Source organism: Phocoena phocoena, chromosome 4, assembly GCF_963924675.1.
Source record: "Phocoena phocoena chromosome 4, mPhoPho1.1, whole genome shotgun sequence".
Classification (NCBI taxonomy): Eukaryota; Metazoa; Chordata; class Mammalia; order Artiodactyla; family Phocoenidae; genus Phocoena; species Phocoena phocoena.
Window position 1 is genome coordinate 2,932,104 of NC_089222.1, and position 18,191 is coordinate 2,950,294.

An 18,191-nucleotide genomic window follows, 5' to 3' on the forward strand; every position below is an offset into this window, starting at 1 on the left:
AGTGTTTATTCTCACTTCCATGTTTCTTTTTTTTTTTTTTTTTTTTTGGTGGTACGCGGGCTTCTCACTGTTGTGGCCTCTCCTGTTGCGAAGCGCAGGCTCAGTAGCCATAGCTTACGGGCCCAGCCGCTCCGTGGCACGTGGGATCTTCCCGGACCGGGGCACGAACCCGTGTCCCCTGCATCGGCAGGCGGACTCTCAACCACTGCGTCACCAGGGAAGGCCCTCCATCTTTCTTTTTATTTGATTGCTTTCACTTTGTATGGAGTCTTATGGAGTTGCTAATTGGCTCTATGGCCAAAAAGACTTTATTTTTTAAATCCCAACTCTGGCATTCTGAGACTCATTTTAACTCTTTGGAAAATAGGGTTAATAATATAGTCATACTGAATCACAAAGTTGTGGTGAAGATTAAACGCTCATTCTAGAAAAAAATGAATATGTAACTATTTTGCTACCTTAACTATAGAAGATTTTGGATTCTATTTTTTTTCTGTCTTCAGGGTGGACGGCATGTGGATTATGTAGTAGACCAAGTTGTTGGTAAACTGATTGAAGTAGTTAAGAAAAAGAACAAAGCTGGTGTGTCAGTGAAACCATTTCAAGTAAGTGATGTTTTATATATTCTGTTGAATTATTAAATAATATCAGTTCTGATATTGACCTTTTTTGATATGTTTTCAACAGGTAAAAAACCATATATGGGTTTTTATTAACTGCCTTATCGAAAATCCAAGTTTTGATTCTCAGACTAAGGAAAACATGACTTTGCAGCCCAAAAGTTTTGGATCCAAATGCCAACTGTCAGAAAAGTTTTTTAAAGCAGTGAGTAAAATCTGTATTATTTTTCAGTGTTTTTTGTTTTGTTTTTTGTTTTTTTATTGAGAGTTGATTAAGTAGTTTTCTTGATTTATTCTAATTATTCTAAATCATTCTAATTATTTGGATTAGTTTCTTTCTTATATTAATTGTGGGTACAGGCATACTTATACTAAAAACTGGTATGCTTGATTCTGAAAACTTCAGAGGGTAGATAGACACTGTTTCATAAAGCAGTCGATTATTTTGCCAAGCATTAAAGTGGGGACTCATGTAACTGTGTTTTTAGCTTCGCATTGTCCTTTATAAAGACAGATTTGCCTCTAAAAAGTGTACAGGTCCTTATAGGACTCCTGATTTCATCCTTTCTACTTACTTCAAATTCATATACTGATTTTTACCTTTATGTAGTTTTTTAAAAAAAATTTTGGTAACATATGCATAACAAAATTTACCATATTCTACATATTTTAAAATTTCATTTTACTTTGTGCATATTTATTTAGGCTGCCTTAGCTTTTCTGAAACAAGGTGAGAGTATAAATAAATAATAAATCTTCTATTTATAACTGAGCCTTGGGGCTGTTAATAATTTCTCATAGCCTCTTATGTATCAGCAAGATTTGCCTCAGTTCTCTTGTTCACCAGGACCATCAAACATATATTAAATGATCCTATCTAAAGTGCCCTTAAATATGTTTGCCCTGGGAATGTAAAGATGAATAAATTACAGCCCCTCCTCTTTGGAAGTTTATAGTTTTTTGGAGGAGTATCATGTAATTGCAGTAGAAATAATATTTTTATCAAATTCTGGTTTTGGAATTTCAAAGGTAGGGTCTTAAAAACAAAAAGAAAAGTTGTTTTTTAGGTTTTAGTTAAAGGCCTATAGAACAGTACTGTTGGGTCTAATCGTAATGAATTCTGAATACAGATAACCCAGTGTTAATGATAGCCCAAATTTCTGCCCTCATTAACAGTTGTAATTTGATTTTAGATTTTACACATTTTCATTTTTGGCAGAGAAAGTTTAGATTTGACAACATAGTTCACTTTTTATATCTGAAACATTCCAGAAAACTATTTCATACACCTAAAATCATACTACCCAGGTTGATGAAAAATAAATAACTCCAACTTTGTTTGGAGACGCTTTACTTTTTCTTGTGGGGAGGTGGGGAAGGTTTGACATCTTGTCACACATTAATTCACTGCAGAATGACACATATGTAATGTTGAAATCCTTAGTGCCAAACTTTTAAAAAAATAAGGACTATTCATAAGGGTTTTTTTGTTTTGTTTTTGTTTTTTTGGCCACTTCATGAGGCACGAGGGATCTTAGTTCCCCGACCAGGGATTGAACCCGTGCCCCCTGCAGTGGAAGCACAGAGTCCCAACCACTGGACCACCAGGGAATTTCCCATAAGATCTTTGAGTTTATCCTAATATTCCCTTCATGTTAATATTTCTTTGTCATAGGGAATTCAAGATTCACATTTTTGTGTTGAGGGACATCAAAAATGTCAGTGTCTAAAATTTCCCAGGTAGTAAATTCAAAGGTGGATCAGCTTTTACTGTGTTAATTTTCACAAAACTAACTTGTAACAAAAGCTATGTATATTTCTTATGGAGTTTATTGTAATAGAACTTTTTTCATATGTAGTAAGGTCGGCCTTTTTTTCATGTGTTTACATTTCAGTACAGTAGGTCATTGTGAATAGCTGCCTGAGTTGGTTTTACTGTAGTTAGAATAATATTTACCAGCATATATCACAATTATTATCATCACTACTATTGTTTTGCCTTATAACTGCACAGATTCCAAGTATTACACTAATTTTAGCTAAGCGTATGAACTTCTGGCTTGCTTGTATATTATTACTTTTTGATTTTTAGGCCTCTAACTGTGGCATTGTGGAAAGTATCCTGAACTGGGTGAAATTTAAGGCTCAGACGCAGCTGAACAAGAAGTGTTCATCAGTAAAGTACAGTAAAATCAAAGGTATTCCCAAACTGGACGATGCTAACGATGCTGGTAAGTTTCAGATTTGTTTTTTAGATTTTAAGTTTGTGTTTATTCAGTTAGAGACTGTTTTAACTTTCCACATATAGAGCATAGGGTTCTAAGTTCAGAGTATGGTTTTACTTCACTAAAATTGCCATATGTACCACAGATTACTAATTTTCGGGGGGGGGGCTGGAGTTCCATAAAATGCACTTAATTTTTAAGTTACCCTGAGCATGGTGTAAGATGCTCTTACAGCGCTCCGTGGTCACTGCGATCATCAGTCTCTCAGTCTCTCGGCTCCGCACTGTCATGGGCGGACTGGAGAACTTTGGAATGTGTGTCCTCTGCCCCCAGGTGGCAGGCACTCCCTGGAGTGCACGCTGATACTGACGGAAGGGGACTCTGCTAAGTCGCTGGCCGTGTCCGGACTGGGCGTGATTGGGAGGGACAGGTACGGGGTCTTCCCCCTCAGGGGCAAGATCCTCAACGTGCGGGAGGCCTCTCACAAGCAGGTGCGTATCTGCGCCCGTGCCCGCGGCACTTGAGTGCCTCGCTAGCACTGTGAATTTTATGCATCCCTGCGACTCACCTTTGGTCTCTGGAGACACTCTAAAATACTTTCCGTCCTTTTCATATTTGCACAGATCATGGAGAATGCAGAAATAAACAATATCATTAAGATAGTTGGTCTACAATACAAGAAAAGTTATGATGATGCAGAATCGCTGAAAACCTTACGCTATGGGAAGATTATGATTATGACTGATCAGGTTAGTTTAAAAGTTGCCACATATTAAAACATATCTTTTTCAGAATGTCCTTTTGATATTTGTTTCATGAAATTTGTCCCAAGATGGTGGACGCAGAAGTGATTGTGTTTACATCCGGGGGAAGATACTGTTTAATGGCACAGTTTGTGTGAAGCACATTCTACATTATCTAATTTATGGTAACCACCTCTTTGGTTAGGTATTTTAAAAATATTTTTAAATGCAATAAGTATGGGAAGAGTAGAACACACTGTAGTATTATGGGGTTGAAGCCCACCTATCTATAAGCAGGAAGGAAATGGTGAAACTTACAAGAAAGATTAATCAATAGGATAATGGCTAACATTTGTATATGATGGCATAATTTGGCATGCACAAAAAAATTGGAGGACCTGAATAGTGAAATGGCAGTAATTAGGAAAGAAGTAGAAAATTGAAAAGGAAGAATTCCACATGCATCCAACTGCTTGTCTCTTACATCCTCTAATTGAAAGGATTTCTAGAGAAAATATTCAATGAGCAGCTGCTGTATAGTTTTAAGCAGAAATTTATCAGTTTTTATGTTAAGAGAAGACTTTTGAATACCTGTACTCCATGGATTTCTCCTTCCAGTGAAGTAGCATTATAACCCTGTTTCATTAATTTCCATCTTTAAATCATTCTTTTAGTGAAATCTGGGCAAACTATAAAAAAAAATGGTAGCATATTTAATGACAGAAAGATTTAGTCTGTCACTTTGCTATATTCTTTATTTGAATTTTAAGAAAAAAATTCTTTATGGTGATCATCCAAAGAATGTTTTGTAAAGCACAGTGGTAAAATTTGAATGGAATTTTGCCTCATCGCTGCATTCATACATCTAAAAATTTGGTTTTGTAAGTAATTATATTTCATAAGTTATTATAGCACTCTTTACTAACATTTATTTAGGATCAAGATGGTTCTCACATAAAAGGCCTGCTTATTAATTTCATCCATCACAATTGGCCATCACTTTTGAAGCATGGTTTTCTTGAAGAGTTCATTACTCCTATCGTAAAGGTACTATTTACATTAATATATTTTTATACTGTTGTCTTAAACAGTAGCAGAAAATCTAATTTTTTTTTTTTTAATTATTCATTTAAGGCTAGCAAAAATAAGCAGGAACTTTCCTTCTATAGTATTCCTGAATTTGATGAGTGGAAAAAACATATAGAAAACCAGAAAGCCTGGAAAATAAAATACTACAAAGGTTTGTATTCTAAAACACTTAAATTTTGTGAAGTTACTACTGACGTAAATTTATTTTTATGAGAGCGTTGTAAAATATTTTGAAAGTTTGTCTCTCTTAGCTTTTAGAAACAGCCATGGCTGATTTTTAAAGAACTGTTAGGGGGCTTCCCTGGTGGCGCAGTGGTTGAGAGTCTGCCTGCCGATGCAGGGGACATGGGTTCGTGCCCCCGTCGGGGAAGATCCCACATGCCGCGGAGCGGCTGGGCCCGTGAGCCATGGCCGCTGAGCCTGCGCGTCCGGAGCCTGTGCTCTGCAACGGGAGAGGCCACAACAGTGAGAGGCCCGCATACCGCAAAAAAAAAAATTGTTAGGGAAAATTTTATGTAAGTAGAGAGAGTGGTATAATGGGCTTCCCCGTGTTCTTAAACAGTCACCATTCTGCAGCCAATCTTGTTTCATCTGAACTCTTGTCATTGCCACCCCGTTAGTTTGAAATAACTTCCAGGCATTAATTATTTCTATACTACTTTAGTATGCATCTCTAAGAGAATTTATTTTATTGTCCATAATACCATTATCATACCTTTCTTTAATAACCTTAAATATTCAATCCAGGTTAAAATTCTCCTGACTGTATTAAAATGTTCATTTTTATAGTTTTTATTTTTTTTGAATCAGGATCCAAACAAGGCCCACACATTGGTTTTGTTTGATAAGTCTATTTAATCTTAATACATTACTTCTCTTTTCATATTTTTTTCTTGTAATTTATTTGTTCAAAAAGTTGGATTGTTTGTCCTGTGTAATTTCCCCTATTCTGGATATTGCTCATTATCCCTATATATATTTTTTTTCTTGTGGAGAGAACATTTTAAGATCTTCTCTCAGCAATTTTCTTTAATTAATTTATTTGGTTACACTGGGTCTTAGTTATGGCAGGTGGGCTACTTAGTTGTGACTTGCGGGCTCCTTGGTTGCAACTCGCGGGCTCCTTAGTTGTGGCTTGCCAGCTCCTTAGTTGTGGCTCATGGGCTTCTCAGTTGCGGCATGTGAACGCTTAGTTGCAGCATGCATATGGGATCTAGCTCCCTGACCAGGGATGGAACCTGGGCCCCCTGCAATGGGAGCGTGGAGTCTTATCCACTGTGCCACCAGGGAGGTCCCTCTCTTAGCAATTTTCAAGTATACAATATAGTATTATTGACTGTAGGCATTATGCTGTACATTAGATTCCCCAGAACTTACTCATCTTAAACTGAAAGTCTGTACCCTTTGACTGACATCTCCCCATTTCCCTCTCCCCCCAGCCCCTGGCAACCACTGTTTTACACTCTGTTACTATGAGTTTGACATAGATTTTTTTTTTTTTTAGATTCCACATGTAAGTGAGATCATACAGTATTTGTTTGTCTCTGTCTGGCTTGTTTCCACTTTTATTTTTAAAATTGTGCAGGGTTGGGTACCAGTACAGCTAAGGAAGCCAAGGAATATTTTGCTGATATGGAAAGGCACCGCATCTTATTTAGATATGCTGGTCCTGAAGATGATGCTGCCATTACCTTGGTAACAAAGTTCATTTAAAAAAATCTCTCCTAATATCCATTCCCTCTTTCTGCCATACTTTTCTTCCAATCTTGGTTTTCTGTGATAAGTCTCTTTAGAATTCTAAGCCCAACCTAGTTAATCTTGGTGTCATTCCCCATCACCGCAGATTATGGCCTGCTTTCATAGTTCTTTAATTCAGACACCACTCTTGAAATGTATTTTTGATAAAAGCATATTGGAAAAAAGCTAATTTCCCAGAAATTAATAGTTATTTGCCTTTATAAATTTTAATTTTATAATGAAATTCTTTTTATTTTTAATGTATGAAATTGTTACCTGGAATCTTTCAGGCATTCAGTAAGAAGAAGATCGATGACAGAAAAGAATGGTTAACAAATTTTATGGAAGATCGGAGACAGCGTAGGTTACATGGCTTACCAGAGGTTAGTCATAAAGAGTGGTGATCTGGGGAAGAAAGAGAAAAAGGCTAAAATTCATGCAGTAATCGTGACATAATTGCTATATAACTTTTCTCTTAGCAATTTTTATATGGTACAGCAACAAAGCATTTGACTTACAATGATTTCATCAACAAGGAATTGATTCTCTTCTCAAACTCAGACAATGAAAGGTCTATACCATCTCTTGTTGATGGTAAGTAGCTTTTGTTTAACACTTTTTCATTTTTGTATGTCATTGAGTATATTTTAATTTAATGTACTTTAACCCATCCTTATAATAAATTTAAAAATTCTGAAGTTGCTCTCAAGATGTTTAGTAGTTCTGAAATTTTATATTGTTTATTTGGATTTTTCAAACCCTTTTTGAACTTTTTAAGAAAATTAACTTGCAGAATTTTAAAGCTTTTGCCCCAAGTTGTTGGAGACTTTTTAAAATAAAAAGTAAAATGTGATTTTGATAAGTTCTGAAGTATTTATTGGAGACTGAATTTTAAAAACACCTTTACTCCTCAATACCCAAAACCTAATGCTTTTAACTTATTTAACTTGACAGAAAAGTTAAACTGCTACCCGGTACTTAGAGCAGATTTTAGTCTTCTATCTAGAGCATTTTGAGCTTTATAACTTTTAGCAGATTAGTTGATCTTCACGTTCCTTGGTATTTCAGCTAATAATAGATGGTTCTACTAATCCATGTAGTTCTAGCTTTGAGTTACATCCGTCCTCTGATGTCTTCCCTAATAATCGCCGTCTAAATTGGTCTCAGATGCCTATAAACGTCTATGCCGATAATTGTGTGCCTCTTATTTTATTTGTGTTAATTTTCCTCCTCAATTAGATTGTAAAATTCTCAAGGAAAGTGGCCATATTTTATAATCCTTTTGCTTCTGCCATGCTCTGGGCCCACGTTGATGATGATGATAGCTAGCATATACTGAAAAGTTTATTACTGTGCTCACTGGCCTAGAGCAAGAAGAATGCTCACATGAGTGTTCGGGAACTCCTATGAAAGGAATTTGGTGCCACTGAGCAGTTCTTTAAGACCGGAGGGTGTCTTTCTATTGGTTCTTCACTTTGGAATAGATTGAGATGGTATAAAATGTGTTAGTATGTACTCGTTTTGTTACAGAATGTCAAGTAAACAATTTTACTTATTTTTCGGAAGCAAACTATATCTTTGCTTTTTTCTCTTGAATATGTAAAACATTGTTGTCACTAAAAGAAACATTACAACTATATCCCGAGCAATATTTTTAAAAGAGGGCTGTTGTTTTTAAAAATAGGCTTTAAACCAGGCCAACGAAAAGTTTTATTTACCTGTTTCAAGAGGAATGATAAACGCGAAGTAAAAGTTGCACAGTTGGCTGGATCTGTTGCCGAGATGTCTGCTTATCATCATGGAGAAGTAAGCATGGAGATTGGAATTAATTGAGAACTATACTTATGGTCATGAAGGAGGATAGGAGAAGGATAATTCAGCATAATGAAGTGTTTTTTCTTTTATAAGTTCTTTGAAAATGTAAAAGAGTTGAGAGTTTGGGTTTTAATAAAAATTAGGAAATCCATTTAGAAAATCTGGAATGTGAATGTTGTATTCTGTCTGTTTCTGTTCTGCAGCAAGCACTGATGATGACTATCGTGAACTTGGCTCAGAACTTTGTGGGGAGTAACAACATTAACTTGCTTCAGCCCATCGGTCAGTTTGGAACTCGGCTTCACGGGGGCAAAGATGCTGCAAGTCCTCGTTACATTTTCACGATGTTAAGGTAATCATTTGCTGATATAGTGGTATAAAGCTCTATTTGAAGTTTATTGGAACTAAATTGTGTGATAGAATTATAACTACGGAGAGAGGTGATTGGATATTATGTTGAGGGTGAATGTTCCAAATTATTTGATCACATATAGAATGAAATTTGTTGATCTCAGTTTTTATGAATTATTGGTGGAACCAGTCGTAATGAATGTAAGGATTTTTTCTGATCCAACTTTACTTTTTAGGCTGAAGATGGGTTTTGTGGTTTAGTCAGAATAAGAGGAAATCCTTAAAAGGTAATTTATCAATACTAAGAATTTAGGAAGGTAAGTCAGTAAATAACAAGTAAAACAAGACTGTCTTATTCTGGCTTTGTGCCTGAGAGAAATATATTGGGTAATAAGGTTAGGTAAATTTTATTGTTAAATTTAAATTAAGCACAGTGTAACCAAAATTCTTAACAAATGCATTCTTTTTAAAAGATTTTTTGAAATGTAAAGTCTTTAATTATGTATGAAGTTTTATTTTCTAAAACCATGATATTGCTCCATGTCTTTCTTTTTCCTTTTATTAGCTCTTTGGCAAGACTGCTTTTCCCTGCTGTGGACGACAACCTGCTTAAATTCCTTTATGATGATAATCAACGCGTAGAGCCTGAGTGGTATATTCCCATAATCCCCATGGTTTTAATAAATGGTGCTGAGGGCATCGGCACAGGATGGGCTTGTAAACTACCCAACTATGATGCTAGGGAGATTGTGAACAACGTCAGACGGATGCTGGAAGGCTTGGATCCTCATCCCATGGTGATTACGTAGAAATTATTGCTTATGTTGTTTTAACAAATGATAATGTGTAAACTACAAAGGCCAGTCATTTTAGAAAAGTAATGGAATCATTTTCATTTTAGAACGTATTGTAGACAGTAAGGACCCTATTAGTGTGTAACTTGTTGTGTGCTTACTGTAAAAGGTATAGAGTTTGGGGGACTTCCCTGGTGGCACAGTGGTTAAGAATCCTGCTGCCAATGCAGGGGACACGGGTTCGAGCCCTGGTCTGGGAAGATCCCACATGCCACGGAGCAGCTAAGCCTGTGCGCCACAACTACTAAGCCTGAGCTCTAGAGCTCACGAGCCACAGCTGCTGAGGCCTGTGTGCCTAGAGCCCGTGCTCCGCAACAAGAGAAGCCACCGCGATGAGAAGACCACGCACCGCAACGAAGAGTAGCCCCTGCTCACTGCAACTAGAGAAAGCCTGCACGCAGCAACGAAGACCCAATGCAGCAAGCAATAAATAAATAAATAAGGAAGGAAGGAAGAAAGAAAGAAAGAGAAAAAAAAAGATATAGAATTTGGAAAAAGCCTGGATATAAGGTTTATGGGAGAAACTGTTTATTAAAATTTTTAAGTACCCTGTAGTTCAGGCTTTCAAATATCTAACTTATATAGAGGATAACGTTTTTATGACAAAGTTATATGCAACTTTATGTTATTGTTCTTATACTGCTAAGTGATATTAGAGCCATTAAGGATGCTTAAAGACACCTTGTATATATTTTAATAATCCCCATATTTTTCATTTTTGCCCTTACCTTATATCATTCATCATGTTCAGTTCTTCCCCCAAACTCCCTCCAAGAAAAACCCTCAAAAAAGTGTCTTACGCTCTTCTACGTGATTTAAAATCATCTAGAAATTTCCCTTTATCATGATACACTTAAATAGAAGAATATTTGTATTACAAAAATGATAGTGCTCATTGTAGAAAATATAAATAAGCAAAGAGGAAAAAATACTCCCTGTATATAGAAACAAACTGTTAATATTTTTAAGTATTTCTCTCCAAGTTTGATTTCATATTTGTATTTTAAAAGAAAATTAGATTATGGGGATGATTTAACATCCTTTTTCTCCTAAATACTTTAAAGTACTTTAAAATATTTCTAACAGAAGTATCAAATTAATTTTAACGATTATAGCATTTTATTTTATTTCAGATACATTTAGAGTATTTATTGTCTCAGTGTATTTGATCAATACTTGTTTCATATATATATATATATATTCTATATATGATACTGTGCTAGGTGGTAAGATAAAGAACCATGATCTCTGTCTTCAAAAAGTTAATCTGTTGTCAAGATGAGACCTCTGGGCATGAAGTTTGCCGTGACAGAAGATATTAACAGTTGCTCAGTGAGCAGAAGTGTCCTATGCTGTACGCCTGATTTCTTAGTGATGATAACACATAGGAATTTTAGAAGAGGGAGAGATCACTTGTCATTAGGCTGAGAAGGCTAAGTAAGATTTGTATAGATGCATGGGGTGTGGAGGGCTGAACAACCGTCAGGCCTGGTGGGTAGAGTGAGTGAAAGTGAGAATATCCAAAATATTCAAGAGAAACGTGGAAGAAGAGTAGTGATCTGGAAGGCACATCACTGGAGAAAGCGAGAAGATTAGCTTGGCTTGTAACCTAATGTCTGAGGAGTTTGGATGTGAAGGATCTTTAATCTAGGGGAGAAGGAAGGATGGAGGGGTAATCTGGGAAAAAAAAGGCGACATTCTTGGAAGAACAGGAAAAGTGGTGCTGAGGTTTTGAGATTTGGGGGGCTGTTGAGAGTATATTAACAGAAGCTGTGAATTCAAGATTGAGTGATTATTTGGAGCGGGCCTACTGCCGACGGGAGGAATTTAGTTTCAGTTGTGTGAACCTGTCGGTAGCAATAGGTCATCGACTAAGGGGCATTCAGAGGTGGCACTGGCACTCAGGTGAGAAGTCGGGGCCTTTAGGTATTTTTATTTTTCTCTACAGCTTCCAAACTACAAAAACTTTAAAGGAACAATCCAAGAACTTGGTCAAAACCAATATGCAGTCAGTGGTGAAATATTTGTGGTGGATAGAAACACAGTGGAGATTACAGAGCTTCCCGTTAGAACTTGGACACAGGTTGGTATAAGACGTGAGCTGCCTGTGAGCTGTGTGTGGCAGTTGTGTTAGGCAGTCCTTTCTGGTGAGAATATGATTGTTTGCCCTGTGTCTGTAGTGTTTAAACATTCATGTATACACTTTTGACACATTCATTGGAATATTCCAATGGTAATTTAAAAGTTATCTAAATGTAGAATGACTTAGCTAGCTTTTAAAAAGACTATTGTCTCTGTTTATGTTGCAATGACTAGAAGAGTACATAACAAATCATGTTTTGAACCCTTATAAATATGGTCAATAAACTCATGTCATTCAGTATTGGATCTAAAAGTACGCGCGTCACCTGGTCAGTGCTAGTTGATGCCATCTGCTTTGTACTCTCAGCCTCTTGTTGCCTTTTGAGTATGAGCTAGATCAGAACCAGTACCTTGTATATCGTCTTTCTCCGTTGAGATCCCCATGTATTGTCAACTGTAGTGACTGGGCAGGAGATGATAGAGATGAGGTTTCCCCTTTTTCCCCACTGGAATCGAGAAGTTTTAAAGATTGCATGACTTATAGAATAACAACATGAATGTGTGTCATGAAAGAATTACTTATTTTTAAATCTTTTATAGGTATACAAAGAACAGGTTTTAGAACCTATGCTAAATGGAACAGATAAAACACCAGCATTAATTTCTGATTATAAAGAATACCATACTGATACAACTGTGAAATTTGTGGTGAAAATGACTGAAGAGAAACTAGCACAAGCAGAAGCTGCTGGATTGCACAAAGTTTTTAAACTTCAAACTACTCTTACTTGTAATTCCATGGTAATTGACTAGATTTATTATGAATGTAACCTTGCATTCTGTAAGTTGGATTTTTGTAATTGGCTTCATGATGGGAGTAGCTATAGTAAGTCTGAATGTGTTTCCCCCTGTATGTTTGCTAAAGAATCTAGAGGTACATTCCCTTTCCTCTAACGTTATCCTCTGCTATCTTAACCCCAACCCTGCATTTGTGCATCTGGGCTTGAACACACAGGATACACATACCCTCACACACGCTGACTGGAAGTTCTGAGGGTGATTGTTGCAGGGTCTCCTTGTGCCTCATGCCTGTTTCTATTAGCATTTTCGTTGTGGAGTTCTTATCTCCTCATGACTCTAATCTGCTTTATTAAACTTTAGATAATTGAGGAGGAAGATAAAAAGTGAACATGTATGATTACCCTGTTCCATTCCAAATTAGCTTTTTAGACTTGAGAAAGAGTAAGAGAAAAAAATCCAGCAATAGCACAGTGACTGAGAAAAAGTGCCATAGAGAAGAAGTAAAATTTCCCTCTAAATTGAAGTTTGAGTGAATTATGGCCCATTCATAAAAAACAACAAAGAGAGAGGCAAATGCATGCATGTCCATTGAGTAATGGGAGAGGGAGAACTTTAATATTTAAAAACTTACAGATAGAATATGCTTCTTTTTGGTTTGGAAAAAAATATATTAGGTGGCTTTACAGCCATAGTTTATACAGTTTTAAGTAAGAACCTTTTTTTTAAGGACCTATTTTTATCTTTCGAAATTATTCCAATTTTAAATATTTTCATAGTTTTGAGAATAGAATTTTATCGGTTTCTTGGAGCCACCAAAGGAGTATTTACTTAATAATTTTATTCTGGATTTTAGGGGTGGTGTGTATTCATATACGTGTATTATGGTTATTTTAAATACTGTAGCATACAAGTTAAAAATACCAACACAGATTTATATAATCTTCAAAAACTTTGTTTTGTTTAGGTACTCTTTGATCATATGGGATGTCTGAAGAAGTATGAAACTGTGCAAGACATTTTGAAAGAATTCTTTGATTTACGATTAAGCTATTATGGTTTACGTAAGGAGTGGCTTGTAGGAATGCTGGGAGCAGAATCTACAAAGCTTAACAATCAAGCCCGTTTCATTTTAGAGAAGATACAAGGGAAGATTACTATAGGTAAGATGCAACCTTTAAAAATTTGAACATTAGTTAAAATGGAAAAAAAAACTTTATTAATAGAAGACGTTTTTATCAGTAGAATATAAACAAATACAAATTGACTCTCTTTTCTTGATCCTAACTTTATTTTTCCCTCACATAGAGAATAGGTCAAAGAAAGATTTGATTCAAATGTTAGTCCAGAGAGGTTATGAATCTGACCCAGTGAAAGCCTGGAAAGAAGCACAAGAAAAGGTAATCATTTGCAGAACGAGACATTCAGAGAAGCTTTTAAAAGCAACTTCCAAAACAAACAAAAACCCCAACCCCTAAATTTTGAATTTAGTACTGCTAAAGGTGCTGAGTAGTCTATTTGGAGACTGAAGTCTTCTGTGTATCCACAAAACAGATAGGGTGCAGGAACTTGCAGTGCACACCCACTGCCAAGCACTTTGCCAGTGTGGCTCAGCCAGGGCCTGGAGAAATGATTCCGGTTGGAGAAGGTTGCTCAGCCTTCTTTCTGAGCCTGCCGTTGAAGGACGGTGGTGGTGGTGGTGGTTTTGTGAGGTGCATGTCACTGTCTGGGAACTACACTGGTAGCACAGAAATCATTTCCCCCTGGGCAGTTTGTGGCCACAATGTGGAATCTACTCACCACTCACTTGATCTGGTTTTGGTGTACGCTGGGGAGACTAGAGACAGAGAATGGTCAATATTTATCAGTTTTTATCGAGCACCAAGTATGTGCTCTGACCTATGCTTAGGTCTTTAGCTGGAGATCTTAAACCCTGGAACTTCAGATTAAAAGTCTGATGTTTTATTAAATTGTCCATTTTAGATCATAGAGTACTAATATTAATTCGGTAAATGGGATATTGAAATGTGAGATTCTTCTCAAGAATTAGCTTCTTGCTGTCGTGGACAATTTAAAAAAAAAATGAAAAGGCAGTACAGCATTGTGATTGAGAACACAAATGTACAAAAGGAAGAAAGTTGGAAATGATTAATTTTCAGATACTTAATTATAATTTATATATATGCAATACTGATAAAATTCACATCTTTAAAAAATAGTTGATTATGTAATGTAATTTGAACTGAAACTTTAAACTTCCCAACATTCATGAGTTCTCAACCATAATGTTTTTCATCAAACTCCATTGAAATAGTGTTTTCATTTACATTAAGTTTTTTTAAAAATTTTGAACTGTCAATAGATTGCCATATGTTCGAGTGAGTAAAATTAGAATAAATTACATATTTACCAATTACATGTTAAGAGAATAGGTTTATTCATTGTTTGAGGAAAATTGGGTAGGACAATTTGGGGGAGTATTCAAAATTAAGATGACTCAAGCATGTTGCGTTCCTTTCAGTGTGTTTTGTTGCATTCTTAAACCCCAAATTACGGTTTATACACTACTTGCCCTTCTGTATCATTGTTGGTTTAAATTATATCTTTAAAAAAAATTAGCTAGTAAGCTAATGAATTTAATGTTTAGTTTTAAAAAAATAAAGGTGTTTAGGGTTTGAGAATGCCCTTCTGGCGGAAGTAGACTTCATGGGTAAAAACTAGTGCTTGGATTCAATAATTTCATTGTTACCCTCAAAATGTTCCCAGCATCTTGGCCATGTGTTCACTTTGGGGGTTCAAGAAACAAAAGGAACTGCTCTTACGAGAGTGTCCTGTTGTGTAGAGTTGGAGAAGAGAGAATTATAAAGCCGATAATTAGAAGATCAAAAACATAGTAGAATTGTCATTGGAACTTGAAAAGTTGCTTGCTTTTTGTTTTTTTTCCCTGAAAGTATCCTTAGTCATCTTCATGATAACAATGATAGATACAAATATTCATGGAGCGCTCATTAACAATACTTGGTGTGTCATCAAAACCTAGAGCAAATAGACTTCTAAAGTGTGGGTCTAAATAGGATTTTATGACACCCTAATAATAATATTTTAATAGTAGTGTAGCAACCTAAAATTCCATAGCAACACACTATTTCATGAAGAAATTTTAAAAACTGTAGACTGTATTACTTTGTCATAAATTATCTAGGTACTTAATAATCTATATCAACTCAACAACAGCATTCTTTATTTGGCTAATGTTACTTAATTGAGTTTATACTTTTGTTTATGTAATGAAGCATCTTGCTTTGCAATTTTTATTTTTATTACTTTACTTCTAAAATACACCTAACGTTTACTTTGTATATACACGTTATTTTACCAAAAATTTTAAATTAAATTGTAAAGCTTTTTTTTTCTCTTTTGATTGCTAGAAGTGAACTTTTGTTTTATGGAGTATCGTGGCTAACTCAGTCATTTTTAATTATCTCAGTGCCTTTAAAAATTGAGATGCAATTTTATTTAACAGCTGTTGTTATTTAAAAAATTTTAAAGATGATGTCACCTATAATAACTTGTATAAATTCATTGGACTTTGAAATTTAACATTAGCATAAGGCTTATTTATTGCAAGTGCTCCTATGAAAGAAGGCCTTACAGATAAACTTTTAGGATAGCCCTTGTGACTCTGACTCACCAGCTGTTAAATGCTGGAGTGAGCTTCAGCTTAGTCCTTGAATGAATGTTGTTGCTTGAGGGAATCTTTATCAAGAATTCATCCGTAATGACTGACTACCTTAGCATATTTATTATAACTGTAAAACATTCTTCATAAGTGATATTTATTTTAGGTTTCAGATTGTTCATTCACCAATATAAAGATCTGACAAGATGCATGATAAAACATTAGTTCTGCTCTATTAATTTTAAGATGTGGTGTCTTCTCAAGCAGTTAATTTTTCACGAGATTCCTGGATAGAGGCTGAATATATCATTCCTTTTGATGATTTTATTGTGCATTTTTAGAAAATTTAAACTTTTTATAGGAAATATATTTTCATAGATAATCTTGCAGATAATCTAAAATAAACCCACCACCCTGAAGATGTAGCTTTAAGAGTATAGCATTATGGAATTTTAAACTCAGTATTCAATAAAATTCAACATTGATTTGATATTATATAGGACTTTAATATAAAGTTTATTATTTTTTACAGGCAGCAGAAGAGGAAGAAACACAAAACCAGCATGATGATAGTTCCTCTGATTCAGGAACTCCTTCAGGCCCTGATTTTAATTATATTTTAAATATGTCTCTATGGTCTCTTACTAAAGAAAAAGTTGAAGAACTGATTAAACAGAGAGATGCAAAAGTATGAACTTTTGTGGGTTAAATAATTTGAAACTTTAAGTGCTATCTGTATCTTTTTCTTTTCCAAAAATAAAGTTTTATTTAGCCTTTATGTATACATTTGAAAATTATACATTTAAAATTGAATGTTTAAATTGTACTACTTTTTTATTATAGGGGCGAGAGGTCAATGATCTTAAAAGAAAATCTCCTTCAGATCTTTGGAAAGAAGATTTAGCAGCTTTTGTTGAAGAACTGGATGTAGGTTAAGTCTCCATTAAAATGTATTTGGAAAAGTAATGTTTATGAAACAAGAATGAAAATTTTTTAAATTAAATTATCTCATTGTTTCCTTTAACTCTACAAAAGTTAATATGTTTATAAGCTGCAGAGGATTAAGCTTCTAGCTCTGTGAAACCATAAAGAAAAGTTATATCTGATGCAGATGAATAAAAGCTATGGAGTTGAAATTTAGAATAAATTAAATTCTAATACTCTCTGCTAGTTAAAATTTCTTAACTGACTTCAAATTAGCTTATTGATTCAATTTTAATGTTTTCCCCCAAAGAGGTAAGAGCAGTATATATGACTGAATATAGGTACTTTGAGTTTTAAAAAGTAGAATGATAGTCTCCTTAGACTTTTAATTGAGAAATTTTAATATTTTTTGTTATAGCTTAGTTTTCTCCAGGTAGAATTCCAATTTTAAAAATAAAAGAAAAATGTAGAGAAAGATGTAAAATAGAAACTTTTTCTAAAATTGCCTAATTTGTTTTTAAGCAATTAACTCACTTAAAATCTTAGAATTAAATTCATAGTAGCAGTATGATCACCTGATTTTGAGTAGCACAAGGTAAATTTATTATTACTCATATGATATTACTTATATTTATTACTTTTTAGTTTCATTGATTTACTGTCCACGTTCTAATTTTATTTTTATGGCCCAAGTCAGAATTCGAACTCTTAAGAATGAGTGTGGTGTATTAGTTGCCTAATAAAATTTCTGGAATTGTTTAGTCCTATTGTTCTGGGTTCCCTTAATGATCTTTGAAATGCCACAATATAATTATGCCTTGATTTATACTTTTCTTGTATTGTTATGAGTTAGATTTTTTAAAAATTGCAGATCTTTTTTTTTTTACTGCTGACTTACACATTAAAAAATTAATATCCATTAAAAATGAAGCAAACTAAAACAATAGTAAAGAATAGCTTCATATTTGTTAACAGAACTTCCTGTTTGTGTGATTTGCTGGGATTCTGATGATACCAGGTCATCAGAAGTCTTGATCCCATAATACGTTTTAGGATCCTAGAATTGGAAGGGACCATATAGGTCATTTGGTTACTAACCCCTTGTTTTGCAAATGAGAAGCTAGTTAGATAGAACTGGGACTACAGCCCAGGTCATCTTCTTTTTTTTTTTAATATTTAATTATTTTATTTATTTATTTGGCTGTGTCGGGCCTTAGGTGTGGCACGCGGGCTTCTCTCTAGTCGGGGTGCACGGGCTCCAGAGCACGTGGGCT

At 34.9% G+C, this 18,191-nt stretch overlaps 1 protein-coding gene across 1 annotated transcript in view; it reads left to right on the top strand.

The window, feature by feature from the left end:
* Window positions 1–18,191, top strand: part of TOP2B (DNA topoisomerase II beta) — a 46,292-nt gene that overhangs the window by 15,159 nt on the left and 12,942 nt on the right. Inside the window, exons 8-26 of the mRNA XM_065876820.1 lie at window positions 504–605; window positions 688–825; window positions 2,713–2,851; window positions 3,179–3,336; window positions 3,469–3,594; window positions 4,525–4,635; window positions 4,723–4,828; window positions 6,263–6,372; window positions 6,705–6,797; window positions 6,894–7,008; window positions 8,099–8,220; window positions 8,433–8,581; window positions 9,146–9,377; window positions 11,383–11,517; window positions 12,117–12,317; window positions 13,282–13,477; window positions 13,623–13,714; window positions 16,526–16,681; window positions 16,837–16,920. Coding sequence (XP_065732892.1) covers window positions 504–605; window positions 688–825; window positions 2,713–2,851; window positions 3,179–3,336; window positions 3,469–3,594; window positions 4,525–4,635; window positions 4,723–4,828; window positions 6,263–6,372; window positions 6,705–6,797; window positions 6,894–7,008; window positions 8,099–8,220; window positions 8,433–8,581; window positions 9,146–9,377; window positions 11,383–11,517; window positions 12,117–12,317; window positions 13,282–13,477; window positions 13,623–13,714; window positions 16,526–16,681; window positions 16,837–16,920 — 2,565 coding nt within the window. The remainder of the gene's footprint in view (window positions 1–503; window positions 606–687; window positions 826–2,712; window positions 2,852–3,178; window positions 3,337–3,468; window positions 3,595–4,524; window positions 4,636–4,722; window positions 4,829–6,262; window positions 6,373–6,704; window positions 6,798–6,893; window positions 7,009–8,098; window positions 8,221–8,432; window positions 8,582–9,145; window positions 9,378–11,382; window positions 11,518–12,116; window positions 12,318–13,281; window positions 13,478–13,622; window positions 13,715–16,525; window positions 16,682–16,836; window positions 16,921–18,191) is intronic.